Below are 15,786 nucleotides of genomic sequence, written 5' to 3' on the forward strand. Positions count from 1 at the left end.
CCGAATGCGTAATCAAAAGAAGAAAAAAAAGAATAACAAAAGAAAATATACCTCAACATAAGTTGTAGGATCTAGTAACATATTACACTTATGAATAAAAACAAAAGAGAGCGAAGACAAAAATGCTACAGATTTATGGGATAAAGATAATGTTTCTTGTTTAATTGTCATTTGCTTCTTCTTTTAGAGGTACAATTAGGTATATTTAATGCATTCCTTGATTTAAGAAATATAATTATTTGTACACTTAATTTTGTATTTCTTTTTGGTCCTACCTTACACGTGTATATTTATTTTTTCTCAAAAACGTACTTGAGCTTTTCAATAAAACGTGTGGTCCAAAGAAAACAAGAAAAATAATACGTACGTGAGGTCAAAATGTAATGTACGTAAGGGGTATATGAAATATGTCATTATTTTCCAGACACGACAGGTTGTGGTTTGTTGTAACAGTATCATAATATAATAATAATAATAATAATAATAATTATTATTATTATTATTATTTAAACTTTAGTGGCTATTGAAGTCTATGTATGTGTACAACGATGAGTTCGTCAAAATAAGATCATAAATTAGATTTTCTAAGATGCCGCGAAAGCGATGACTTGGAAAAATAGAAATGATCTTGAAAAATGTTTACACACCCCATTAATTGCATCGTTATTCGTCAAATATTCCACATTCTGAAATTTCTAAGAAGTTGTTATTTTGCTTCGCCGATTTTATAAATTCATTTTGAATTAAATGGTTAATTCAACTTATAAATATTCATTAGGTTTTTATCTGCAAATATTCATTTGTTGAATTAGATATATTCATACACTAAATTTCAAGAAGTCATTGGACAGCCCAGTTCAAAAGCTAGGGTTTCTTAAAATATTCTTAGTCAATATTTTCTAAAAAAAGTTATTTAATACTAAATTTTGTGATAATATTTATTAAAATTATTCAATATGATTATTTTTTTAGTGTAGTTCTAATATTTATTAAAAAGAATCAATATATTAAATTCGTATGGATGCTGTTTGAAATATAATAATATGACAATGTGACAGTGTAAATAACGTGTAATAACAATGAAGGAACAATGTCACATTGGATAATCCATGTTTTTGACAATAACACATGACATTTACAACCTGAGAGTGAAGAGTTGGCAATGCATTAGATAATTTAAATAAATTGGACTTCAACATCAATTTAACGAAAATAATAACAATGGTTCTTTGTAACAAATGCAAGGACAACGTTGAATTAAATTTGACATTGAACAATTAAACAAATATTAGAAACAAAAATAGTATTAAACAATATAATTATCTAAAAGAAATAAAATTAACTTATCCCTAATTTATTTAATAGAAACTCCATTTTAATTTTTTTTCTCATTTTTATCTTCTAAACATTTTTATGAAAAAATTATCTCAACATATTCCCGATGAATCCATGCACAACAACATTTTCAAGTCAGAGGTAAATATCTAAGGGTTACATCACACTTTCATGTCACTAAACGAAAACTTGTGTCAAATTTTGCTACCGTTTTCCATTTGTAAAATAATTCCAAAGTGGATGCAACATTGCTTTCAGTTTGAATTCATTACCTCGTTAGGATTCGAAACTGCGTATATTAGAAAAAAGAGCATGCATGTTACACGGTCCTAATATAGCAAAAATAATGTATATATTTGTCTCTATTGTGAAGAGAGAAAAAATACTGATCTCGGTAACTAAAATTTTTTCTATAGAAATAATAGTGTGATTAAATTTTCCTTCGTTAATTATATATATATATATAATATACCATTTTTTTTAGTATTTCAGTTTTAACTTTAATTATTATTTTAAAAATTAATTATTTTATAAATAATTTACCTTTAATTGTTATTATAATTTTTTTTTAAATTTTCATATTTTATTTTTTTAATTTTATATTTTAAAATTATTCATATATATATATATATATATATATATTTAATTTTATTTTTTATAAAATTAAAATATACAAACACAGTACGACAACATCTATGTTTTTAAAAAAAAATCGTTCATATATTTTTTTTTACAAAATATTTATGATTGAGTTGATTCAAATATACATATGCTTTAACATGAAGTACACTACCAATAAAACTTCATTATCTCATTTTGTTCAAGCTAGCCATTGTGTAGAAAAAAAATATCATGTTCTATTTGATATTAATTTATTTTAAGTTAAATTACTTATTTTTTTCATCTGTTTACTAAAAATTACTATTTTTTTCATCTGTTTACTAAAAAATCAATTTGTTCTTGTATTTATTTAAAAAAATAAATATGTTCAGTATAGTTTTTCAACTTTTGAGACTGATACAATGTTGTCCTTTATACCAAATTAGACGGGACCGACATTGTTATTGTTTTTAATACTTATATACTGATTTAGTTAAATTTTTCTTCCACTTTTTTTTAATTTGATCATACTTTTTTTAAATTTGTTTTAATATTTTTTAATTTTATTCAATTTAGTAATTTTTGTTAATACCATTTAAATAACCAATAGACCGTGGATAATGACTATTATATGTCATTTTGTGATATCTTTCTAATTTTTTAACTTTTTTAATTTTTTATTGAAAAAATATTCACTTGTCAAGAAAGTATCATGTGTTAGGACTAGTACCACATGTCAAAAGTCAAATTTTTAAATTCATTTCATCTTGATATTTGTTATTTTTTTTTCAATTTAGTCTCTTTTTTTTTTAAAATTAAACAATTTTGTCCATCTTTCAAACGAGACCAAATTTAACTTTATATAAATGTTATAATGATATTTTTGTTAAAATTTACATTTTTATTAAAAAAAAATTATTTAGGGAAAGTTGGTTTAAAATTAAAATCAAAATTTTAAAAGTGAGAAATAACGTCATTAATTTTAAATTTTAAGAGTCACATCAAGTTTTAAAAATCACATAAAAATGTCATACAACATTATATTAATCGATTATATTACTTATTTAATTTTTAATCTTTTACAATCTTAAACTAATGGAGTTATTCTCTATTAGGAATGTCAACATGACGAATATGGTACATGGCTCGTACCTATTCACTAGATAAATATATGTTTTGTACCTGTCTCCATATTCGTGCCGGTATCCGCATAATTCTTTAATATCCATAGGTGTTTACAAAAAAAATATAATATTTAAGAACATATTTTAAACATAAATTTAAATAAAATACAATACAAAACATTCATAAATCTCAAACAAAGTTCAAATAATTCATTTAAATAATGTTGAATGACAGTTTACTACACATAAATGAAATTTTTTTAAATCCAATCAATAAAAAATAACTTAGTCAAAATCAATGTGTTAATATTTCAATTATGTTTTGTTTTATTTCTTTAATTTAAATTAAAGTACAATGGGTACGTTTATCATGAATACATATATTATGATATCCGTATCCACCATATTAATATGCAAATATAAAAAGTACTAATACATGTTATCCACTAGTATCATTTACAATTTTCATTTTGTACCCGTTACGAATTTTATCCATGGATACTCTCGGAACAAATATTTTTGACATGTCTCTTTTTCACTTTTAACAAAAAAGATTAAATTGAACAAAATTAACGAATATTTTCAACAAACTAAAAAAATAATATGACCAACTTAAAAAGACACACAAATTTAGACCAAATCCATCTATAATTATGAATATTTATTGGTTTCTGTTTTATTTTTAATTATTTAAACATTAAAAACACAAATAGGAATTGTTGACATGGTTTTTAAATAAAACTTCACTATCTAAAATAGAAATAGTGAGATTTAACAATATCAGTAGATATCAATCAAGGGACAATTTAAATTTTTTCGAAATTATAAATTCTTCCTTCTTCAACTTTAACTGGACTGAGAGAGGGAATTTTAAACATAATGGGCCAAATAATACATTTTTTTAATACAAAACAAATTGATTTTTGATAATAAACAGGAGATAGAAATAACGATTTAATGTTTATTTTAATTTATTTATGTGTTTTTCTTCTATAATATGAAGTAAATCCCTTAGTTGGAGAGTTAAAATTTCATCCCTCTTATTCTATCAATCAGAGATTTCTCAGTACACTCCTTTTAAGGGGTATTTCTGATATTTATCCTGCATTAACTAGTTATGTAGTTTCTCTTTAAACATCACCCTCCACATATCCTTAGCAACATACTAAATTTTTTAATTCACTACCCTTTATGATTTTACGACAAATTAATATCATGATTTAAATTATTTATTATAAATTTTAAATATCATTAATATATTTAAAAATTTATTTCTAATGATTTACAACTATAATACGTTTATAATGAAAAATAATTTCCTATCATGAATTATTATTACAATAATATACAAGATTATTCTTTTTTAGATTCATTAGCTCTGTTTATTGAATTAATAAACTAAAGTATTTGCATGATTGCCTTAATATTCCAAATTCGTTTAGTTACCAAATTCATTTTAATTAGAAAATACACCTTTTTATATTTAACAAATAAACTTATAACTATTGTGTTTAGTTTGTTGGATGGAAATATTTGGAAAGTCTCCAGCCAATAGTGCACTTTGTCTTTGGACTGCGATGGGAATAGTGTGAACCAGCTCATACAAAATCTTATTTGTTAAAATGTGGCAGAAAATATAAAAGTATGTCATAACTAACTGGTGTGTACCTTTGTAACATACCCTACCATTTGTTCATCAATCACGTGTTTTTTATACGGAATATTCGTTCACATGTTGTAACTGAAACGTCCGTACGTACATGATTATCACGATAGACTTTCGAGTCAAGATATTTTGAAAATAGATTTAAATATATATTTACTTTCTATTTGTGATAATTTATTTATTTTGGTCCTTAATTTTATTTTGTGTTCAATTATATTATCATTTTTGTTAAATTTTGGTTAAATTAATTTTTTTATTAATAGTGTTTAAATAATTTTTGAATGACAGTTCATGATTTTTTTAATTTTTTAATTTTTTTTTAATTTTAAAAAAATTATTCACGTATTAAATCATAATTGTAATGTGTCAATGTCATTACCATGTGTCAATTTGTGATTGTGTTATTTTTTTTTCTAGAATTTATATTCTAAACTATTGATATTTTTAAAATTGATATTTAAAAATATTTCAGAAATATTTTAGAAAATTAAACTAATATTAATAAAATTAACACTGAAATATAAAAAAATTATATTCTAATATCTAAAATGCAATAAAAATATTAAATATTTTAAATTTAAATGTCAATTTTACAAATGTTAATATATATTTTTAAAACTTTTAGTAATTATATTTTAAATAATTATATTCTATTTAATAATTGAATCTAAGAATTATATTCAATTTATAATTAAATATAATAATTTATAATTGAATTTAAAAAATAATTAATAATAATAATATCAATTTTAACAATAAATATACAATTTATAAAAAAATAAATTTGGTCTTAGTTTGAAAATGAAAAAATTGTTCCATTATAATAAAAATTATGATTAAATTGAACAAAAATAACGAATAGGAGCTCAATTGAAACCAAATAATGAATATCGAGACTAAATTGAACAAAAAGAAATAATACAACCTCAAGTTGATACGTGACACTAGCATTGACACATGGTATAACTATGACTTGACACGTGGACAATTTTTTTTTAAAAAAAAAAAAAACAGAAACTGACATGTGGCATGTACTGTTCAAAAACGTTAACTATTTAAATACCGTTCGTAAAAAGAACCAAATTGACTAAAATTTGACGAAAATGAAGACTTAATTGAATGCAAAACAAAAACGATGATCAAATTAAACAAACACAACAAAAATAGGACCAAATATATATATATATATATATATATATATATATATATATATATATATATATATTTAAGCCTTATTGAGACATGCTTATTCACACGTTACTTGTACTTTTTAAACTCGTTTTGTTAATAAAACCACTCACTTTTTTAACTATTTTTTAAGCCAAAATTAATTTATATTCACCAATTTTTTTAAATAATATGTATATGTATTAAAAAAAGATTATTTTTTTTAATTTTTTAAATTATATAAAGAGTATAACGAGAATGGATGAAAATTAAATTAGGTATCTTTTTATTTCTTTTTAAAAAAACACAATGTTAATAAATTAAAATCAAATATAACAAAGAATAAAAATATTTATTGAGATATTTCTTTTTTTCATAAATCATACTCATCTTTTACTTTCACTTGTTTTCTTTTTGTTTACGAGAAAAAAAAAATACTTCATACTTAAATATTAGTTTAATAGTTAGCATTATCTTTTATCTCATAACCTTTTTATATATTATTTTTTATGAACATAGAAGAAAACATAATGTACGATGTGTTTTTTTATAATCGGGTATTAATTGTGCCTTGATTATCATATATTTTTCTTTTAGTATTTACATCTCAATTTTTATTAGATTATGATAACTTGTTTTTTAGTTTTAAACTTAAAAAAAAGTATATTGATGATGAGAAGATTGGTTAACAAATTTATTATTGATGCTCCTAACCATCTAGATATGAAGAATTTATCAATCATGCTTGAATTATACCAATCTTTGGCAAAAACATGAAAGTCAATAACATTTTACTTAATTGATCGTCTAATTCTTCTTATTTTAAGTCTTTCTTTTCTACAGCTAAAATAATTTTCTACAATGAAAATTATCAATTCAAATTACAGAATAAAATAAAAAATGAATTTATTGTCGGCAATACGATTATTTACATCGAAAACGAAATATCTGAAAATTTTAATTCTAATTCAATTATTGATGAGTTCAATAATCTAAATTAATAGATTTTAGATGTGTGATTTTTTTTTAGTTACAAGTATACTAAATTATGTAACTTATTAAATATATAAATTTTAAGTATATTATTTTTGTTTCTAAAAATATCGGTCAAGATCTACTAGCATATATATCAATGGATATATAATTTAAAATATATTTGTTAATCTTAATATATTTTACATATTTAGCACTTTCAAAATATTTATATACTTATATATAGATTTCGCATCTCAACACTTTCACTTCACACTTAATCTTATTAAAGGCTTAAGCATGCCATTAATTAAGTTTAAAGTTTAAGATTTAAGGTTTAATAAGTAAAAAAAAAATTAAAAGTTTTGTATTAAAATTAAATTTTTTTATTTTATTATATTAAAAATGAAATATATAAATATTTTTTGATTTGAAATGATTCTTTGCTCCATTTTTAAATAAAAGTAACAAATAGTTGAATAAAAAATTATCAATATTATATAGAGATTGAATAAAGCTTAATTTAAGTTTATTTTCAAAAAATAATTTCTTACTCTTATTAACTTTTAAGAAACTCCCGTGAATATATTGATGTGGCTTGTTTTGACTTAAAGTGATCTCAAGTTCTAAACTTCAAATACATTTGTGTCTCCCATGATAATTTTATCTAGTGACTCATGGATTACTCTTATTTTGTAAAAGACGCATATGGTGCTATGAACACAAGAGATCTTTTCAAAAATCAAATTGTTTTCTTAAAAGTAATCAAAATTACAGATACACTAAATTGAAAATTTCTTACATTCATAGGAAGCCTTCTATAATTGATCCAAAAAATATATATTTGGCTTGATTGATGCAAGAATTAAAATTAAATACAAATTTATATAGCAACATATTATTTTTTTTTACAGGAGTCTAACTTACTCTTATTTAAACATCAACATTTTTATTTGGTTGTGATCTACATTGTGTCAGTTGATGTAAGATTATTGGATGAAACAGTGGTTTGATCTTGCGCAATACTTTGCATGGCACCACCATGAAGCAACGATTTAACATACTCTTCTAGCTTGGATGGAGTATTTTTGTCGTAACTGTACATGAGAGGTACCATGCGAGCAGCATTGAGGCAAACTTTAGCGAAAGATGATGGTAACGGATTTGCATCTCTGAGACATTCTTGGTTCAGACGTTTCCATGCATTCGAAATCAATTCAGTGGCATGCTCCCGTGCCTCTTCAATGGAGGCTTCTGGGTGCTCCATCATGTAGCACTTCAGATACGACCCATCATTGTCATCACCTTTAACATCCTGCATTAATTATTTTCTTATAAGTAAACAATTTTACATACATCATGGGTAACATCCTACGTGTTAATGATGTTGTTGATGCACATGTGTGTTTCAAGGAAAAATGGTGAAGTTAACTGATTATTTGTGGTCCACACCCAAATAATAATTTAGAAGGAGATGAATGGTGACGTAAGAAAAAGAAGGTTTTCTTCCTACCTGGTCCCCTTCCAGGTCATCACACAACCTTAGAATGGTGGCTGTTGTAGATATCAGAGTCGGTAATCCCTCCATTACAGCGACTGTCTCCTCCGTTATTCCCTCACCTATGAAAAAGAAAGCATGCACAAGGATCATATGCACCCCAGTGCTCACTATTCCGTTCTTCAAATACTCCTCTGCCTTCGGCACGTACCCTGATGTAAACCATTTTGCTTCTTCCAGAAAAGCATTGATGAGCATTACCCACTGTAACAACCAAATTAGAATAACAATTATCATTGATATTCTTGAAAATAACCTCGTGTGTTGTGTGTGTTTTCTCACAAAGAACAAATATATTTGTATGTAACAGTTATATAATTGTAACGAGATTTTACCGATTTTACTAAGGTTGTTATAGGATTCCATCCGTGTTTGATGTTGACCTTGAAAGCAAATTCGTTAGTTATGCCATAAAGAGCCCTAAAACACCCTTTCATGTATTCTGGTAATTGCTCCACGGCAGCAATGTCCCACCTGCACATGTCCAAACAGTGAGTTGTCTTAGTTACAGAATATATGCAAAGTAATGACCAGACATTTTTTTTCTTCACCTTTCATTTTACCATGAAAAGGGTGTGTGGCAGCATATTCTAAAAAAAAAAGAAAAGAATAGCTTGTATAATACCTCTTGACAGCTTCTGTAAAGAGAGTGAGTTCATCAATATTTGCACAAAAATCAAATATATCATCCATGATGTAAATCAGGGAGAGTGGTTTTGTGAGCTCAATCCTTTCTTCTGAGAATCGCGGGTCTGGGAGGCATGCCATTGACCACATGTACCATTTAATTGGTTCGTCTCTCGCGAAAGTCAACTCATTTGCCAGACCTAGCTCTTTCCACCATCTATAATTAAGCACACATTGTTAATATAATTCCCCATGAATCATTAATGATGCTACTATTATATAGAACGCTATATACTCAAAGAAATTATATTTATTAACTTCTTTTTCATATAATTCATTATTAATAATGATAATTTAATAATACAACAAGTAATGAAAAAAAGGGGTTATTGAATTGATTGCGTACTTAACATGAGTTACCACCATGTTATTTCTCTTAAATTAACTGCAACTTACTTGGAAACTGCAAAAATCTCCTTGAGATGCAAAGAGCTGATCATTTCAGTGTCAATTCTGCATAATTCTTTTAACGAGCTTGTCCACCCTGTGTTTTGTAATTGCAAATTCGTGGATGTGAACCTTGGCAAGCTTTTACGAATAGGATATCTTAATGAATCAGCCACAACTTTCATTTGAGGATGGTCATGAAATCTAGACAACAACATATTTAGATATTGGCGGCTAGATTCCTCTGCCTCATGAAGATAATCTTCTCCTTCAATGCTTAATTGAGAAGCTTCAAACAAAGCAATTAACCCATTGATGTCCTCACACAATGTTTGTTTGAGTTTTCTGTTATTGTCCCAGAAGTTGTCAAATATGTCTGCAAGATGCAGCAACAATAATACTTACGTCAGTACAAAAAAACTTCCAAAACATTAGCATTGAACTTTCTATATATCCTTACCTAGCTCTATCTGATCAATGTTAAAATGTTAATAGTTTATGTCTCGTTTTTATTTCACGTACTCTCATGTTGAGACATTAAGGAACACAAACCTGCATGGATGTAATACCCCTCTTGCCTCAACAGACGAAATTGAAGTGCAACTTCTGACAGTTCTTGACACTCATTTCCTCGATGGTTGTTAACTCTGAGCATGAGTTCTTTCTTTCTAAGAATTGCTTGAATTTCCTCTGCAAAATGGTGCTCAATACCTAATCTTTGGATGGAGTCCACCATAAGTAAACCATGGTCAGAACTTTGTATTGCCTTGCCAACAAGTCCTCGCTTAACTTCCTCCAATGTTTTAGCATGTCTTATTTGAAGTTCATCCTGAAAGATTAATATTGGAAGGGTGAACTAGCCACAAATAATCTCAAACACTGCCATGTGAAGCATAAATAAAGTGGCCCTTACCCTAGCTTTTCCATTTTTAGAAATATGGATATCTTTCTGCAATGCAATAGTAAAATGGTTTTTACTACAGTGGGCATGCTCAGGGCTCAGCTTTACAGCCAGAATTGCTGAGCATTTGTTTGGTAAAGCAAAGATAGAGTTAATGAAAGCCATTGTAGTATATGCTAAGGTTCGTGTTATAGAGAAAGATGAATGGGAGAGTATGAGAGGAATGTATAATACATGGAATTTGACTCTATTTATAAGGTTTCGCACGCATGGAGCCACGACTATTCTTTTTTGGTGAACCATGAGAAACATGAGTTGTTGGGATAAGGTAAGTAAACTCTGAAGTCTGTTTCGGACCATTTCCTGTGTGGTAATGTTTTGACATAAAAAAATATTTATCTAATAATGTAAAATATTGATTTTTTTATATATTTAAAATAGTTATACTAATTCTTATATTTTAAAGTGGATTTTAGTTAGGTACCATTTTCTAATCACAATAATGCAAAAAGCATAATAATCTACCACTGTGATGGAAACCAAAGCTATCCGGACTCCGACAAGCTCTGCCACTGCAGTCACTTCTTTCTTCCTTTATCTTTTCCTTCCTTCACCTCCACCACACAGTTTTATAAAATCTCATTTCCTTCAAAAATATAGGGGCCATTTGTTAGAACAGAAGAATTTTAGTTTCTTAAAATCTGAAATTAAGAATATTTGTTTCTTTTGTTTTGATTTTATTTTTTAAAAATAAAAATTTCAAGAAAAAATGATCCCAAAGAGAAAGTAAAAAAATAATCTTTCAGAAAAATGCTTAGTTATAGTGAAAGTACCATATCACTTATTTTCACCTAAACAAAAGCAAACGAAGATTTGAAAAAAAAAAATTCAAATTTTAACGTGAAAAAAACGAGACAACTTTTCTTTTAATTTTTTTTTTCATGCGAATTTCTGCGAAGAAATGATATAAATAATAATAACAATAATTATAATGATAAATAAATATAAATAATAATTGTTTTATCAATTAAAATGTTATTTCAATTTATTAAAATTATTAAATTACTCATCAATTTCTAGAATTTTTTTTTATCTAAAATCTTTTTATTTTTATTATTTTTCCTTTAATATAAAGAACATCTTTCTTCTTATTAAATTCATACTTCTGAATCCATGTTCATAAACAAACTCATGTTTGTTATGAGAAATAATTTTATTTTTAAAGATCATGTTACTGTTAAAAGACATATTTATATAAGTACACTTTTAAACTTATATAGAAAACTCTTTGGAGTGAATATTCATGCCTGATATATAAGATGTCAGAAGAAAAGACAAGATATCATCATGAAAGATGATTGTTCTACAACAATAACTCTTAATAAAGTATTGAGACCCATCATTAAAGCAAAAATTCAATCAGAAACATATTATGTCGTACTTGTGGCATTGTAAGACCCACGGGGAAAGTAGTCTAGGATGTGATTTTAAAATTTTGTACAAAAGATGGTTTTATATTTCCGTGACTTCTAAAATTTACAAATTTAATCATTGTCAACAATAATGATTTTAATTTTATTTTTTGTACGTAGTAAACTTCTTTTAAGACTCCTTTTACTGTTTTAAATAAGATTAAGAAGTATAATATTTTTCATAAAATAGTTATTAAGTTTCTGATTAATTTTTATTTCTATTCAAAGTGTATGTATGCATATAAAACTCTTCTCCTTGATTTTGTAAAGTTCATATGCATTTTGAACAAGAAATATATTTGTTAAAGTCTGTAAGATTACAAAGTATTTGTCGGAGTTTTTATTCCCACTTTCAAAATAAATATTCAAATTATTTTTAAAAAAAACATGTAGAAAATAGGAGTATATTTGTTTAATAAATAGTTAACATAATTTCAAAGGAACCAACTCTTAAAATTGGAACGGAGCAACAAATTATCAAACATTGTTAATCATTAAATTAATTTATTTTTAATTCAATAATTTTATTAACTAATTTAATCGTTTGCCCACTTATTTCACTCAGATAGAAGGTGGAAAATTTCGTATCACCCCTTTCTCCATAAAGCACTTTTTATGTATTTCTTAAACAGCTTGACTTACTATATATATATATATATATATATATATATATATATATATATATATATATATATATATATATATATATATATATATATATATATATATATATTTTGTGGAGGAACTTTTTTTAAGGAAATATATATATATAAAAGAGATAAGAATAAAAAAAAAACTAGTGTCTCTAAAAATTAAAATTAATTTATATAAGTTAATTTGGATTTGTTTGGAGCAACCTCTATACTCTTCTAAAAAAGAAATAATTTGGCTAATCTTGTGTAAAAAAATTATCTAAATATATATTTGAAATTAATTAATTTGAGAAGAAATGTATGAATGAAGAGCACTAATCTTGAGTCAGAAAATTGGTATAGAATTTCATTGATGAACCTCTGTGGTCAACTTTTTCGGTTTGAACGTACTTGTCTTGGAAATGTTATGTGCATATATAGTGAAACATATTTAAGGAAGCATGTGCCTAAGTAGATACGACAAATAGTGGTTTGGTAAAGTACATACGTGATTGGTATAAGCATCACTCTCAAAAAAACATGACCACAAAATATTTATGATATTACATATATAGCGATGACTACTTGGCCCAGCCGAAAAGATAAAAAAAAATTACGCAATTGCATGCACATCGTGAATTTCGTAACTGTTATTCATCAAGTATTCCTTCATCATCTATGTGACTTCACAAAAGTTTAAGAAAATTATCTTTTAATTTCCTTGGCTAAAGAATTGAAACCTAGTTTTTGGTGTTCTTCGTGGAAGTCTTAGTTGTTTACTTGTTATTACATTTGTTATTTGGCTACCAACTCTAACTCTGTTTCTTAAGTAATTAATTCAACGAACAGGGCACTAAAAACCAAGCAGCAAAACCCACGACACCATTTAACACATTCACATACTAAATTTGATGAAGTTGTCGCATGATAATAGTAGGTGTTTTTAGAAGTTCATAACCACACGACTTGCATAAAGCGACTTTTTCCCGATAAATTAATTAAGCTTCATGTCCAATTCTGTACACTCATTTTAATTTCAAATAATAAATCACAGGAACTGCATTATTGATCATATTGAATGTCACCTAATTCCACGTCCACTAACGTACACCATTCATGTCCATGTGTTTGAGAAAACATCTTAGTTGTTGGTTCAACAAAAAATGTTTGAAATTTTTCTCTCCTTTTAAAAGGCACGTTTTAATAAAAATAATAAAAAAAAATAAATATAAACTAAGATATAATAATGCAAGCCATCCTATGTTTTTTTTTTCTGATATATTCAATAAATCTTACGTCACTTCAAGATCAAAATGAAGTTCAAACACAATTTAAATATTCCTACATCTCTTTTTCAAATGAAATAAATTACACAAATTATACTTCAACTTTAAATAAAATATACTTGATACCCATTTGTGTTTAACATTGCAACGCTGATATTTTTTTTCTTCATGACATGTTGCAGGCATCTTCTAGTACGGGTATGTTCGCAAGTATTTTTTCTTGTTTCCTTCTTTAAGTGGTTAGTTATTTTGGATGTGTCTTAAAGTTTTTTGAAATTTTGAGTGTTGACTTTTTACGTTGGGAGATTATTTTATCAAATATAGCGGTGAAGATTATTGATGTTAGAAGAGAGAGAAATCTCAACAGAAAAACATTGAAAACCAAGAAAGGATGAATATTATAGTTGTAGGTTAAGTGGGTTTTACATGGAGGATTTTGAAGGGTTTTTTGACAAGATTGTAGATTATATCGAATTTGTATGTTTCAAGCGAGCCACCACTAGTCGGTGATACGTGAGTATCTCTACCTTTCTTCTATTAGGTGGTGGTAGTTAATATCATTCTTTTACGTATCACTCTTTATCAATAGATTTATACGCAATTATTTATTACTAGAAAATTATTAAATAATAATTAAATTTAAAAATAAAAAGAATAAGCTTTTACCGTGATTAAAATTAATTATATCTAAAATAATCTATGTATCTAAACAAAAAATTATAAATGATTAGTAAATTAGAGTAAAAACTAACATCTAATATTAACTACTATGATTTAAGCTATGTACTATTATTGATTTTAAATTCTTTTGTATTTTTGAATTAGAGACTAATTTAGAATTAATAATAATAATAGCTAATATTTTGGTAATTAATGTTTGACACTGATTTAGATTCTAATTCATAAGCTAATTATAATTTTTATTAATAATGGAGACTATTTTAAATATTAATAACTTTTAGTTTATAAAATAGTCTCTAATTTAGTTAATATAATGACTAATGATTTTTTGTCTTTAAATTTTATTGGTATTTAATGATTTTCTTTAATGCTTGTTGGTAAATGAGATTTTTGAAATTGTACACATCACATATCTTCTTGATAAAACTTTTGCCTTGGTGATTTAATATATCTTCCCACCCAACATTCACACCAATGATTTATTCGACTTAGTTTGTTGGCTTGGCATAGTTTTTTAAATGATTCATCTTCTATACGAAAGTAATTGGTTGATTGTTATATCTCACCAAAACATACCGAGACATTACTAGTGTTATCCAACATCTTAGTCAATTCATCTCCTACACCATTTTGTAATTTAAACAACAATTTAAAAATGTTGTCTAAAGTAAAAAAAATCATGGTTTTAAGTTTAGACAACGATTTTATCACAATTTTTCAACCATAGAATATACCGTCGTGGCCATTGCTAAAAAACAACGATTTTTTTTTCTATGGCTACAAAATTTTATAAAACCATTGCCTTAGAAGCAAATAATAGAGCACACTTTTTAGCCAACGTGTTATTTCATAGTTTTATGCAAAACAATTTAAAATATTGAGAATCAAACTTGTGACCTTGATTCTAATACCAATTATTGGATTAAGTTTTATCATTAAGCCAAAAGTTATAGCTAATAGTTAAATTGTAACTCTTTTTTCTTAAGATTGTAGCAACTAAAGTGTCATGATTTGATTGTGACTTGACCCAGTACCCTCCATCATAAGACAATTGATCCATCTTACAATAATTTAATTAAGTTACATGATGATAATTTTAAAATATTTAAAGTTAAATTATCACACTTAAAAAATGTGGTATAAACTATCCACATTTTAACAACTTTTGCCTACAACTATCATTATTTCTACCATATTGCTTAAAATAAATAGACAACATTTTTTGTATATTCTCTAGGTTTAAGGCAAATAAAACTCACTATATAAGTTACAATAAAAAAAATTGTGACTTATTCCTATTTTATGCAATGGTTTTCTA

At 25.8% G+C, this 15,786-nt stretch overlaps 1 protein-coding gene across 1 annotated transcript; it reads right to left on the minus strand.

Annotated features, from left to right (window-relative positions):
- Positions 1-7,717: 7,717 nt before the first annotated feature.
- LOC114179677 ((3S,6E)-nerolidol synthase 1-like) lies at positions 7,718-10,619 on the minus strand. Its single transcript, XM_028066089.2, has 7 exons — positions 10,410-10,619; positions 10,049-10,325; positions 9,506-9,872; positions 9,048-9,266; positions 8,758-8,896; positions 8,378-8,626; positions 7,718-8,179 (listed from the first exon to the last, which is right to left on the minus strand). Exons 1-7 carry the CDS (start codon positions 10,560-10,562, stop codon positions 7,829-7,831), a joined length of 1,755 nt encoding a protein of 584 aa, XP_027921890.2. The 5' UTR covers positions 10,563-10,619; the 3' UTR covers positions 7,718-7,828.
- Positions 10,620-15,786: the final 5,167 nt, after the last annotated feature.

The sequence above is a fragment of the Vigna unguiculata genome, chromosome 3, assembly GCF_037176805.1.
Source record: "Vigna unguiculata cultivar grain cowpea cultivar isolate G323 ecotype 2 chromosome 3, ASM3717680v1, whole genome shotgun sequence".
Lineage (NCBI taxonomy): Eukaryota > Viridiplantae > Streptophyta > Magnoliopsida > Fabales > Fabaceae > Vigna > Vigna unguiculata.

Coding starts and splice junctions, on each gene's coding strand:
- LOC114179677 (XM_028066089.2), bottom strand. CDS start 10,562: ATGGCTTTCATTAACTCTATCTTTGCTTTACCAAACAAATGCTCAGCA. Junction 9,873..10,048: donor GGGGTATTACATCCATGCAG/GTTTGTGTTCCT, acceptor TGCATCTTGCAG/ACATATTTGACAACTTCTGG. Junction 9,267..9,505: donor GAGATTTTTGCAGTTTCCAA/GTAAGTTGCAGT, acceptor GCTTAATTATAG/ATGGTGGAAAGAGCTAGGTC.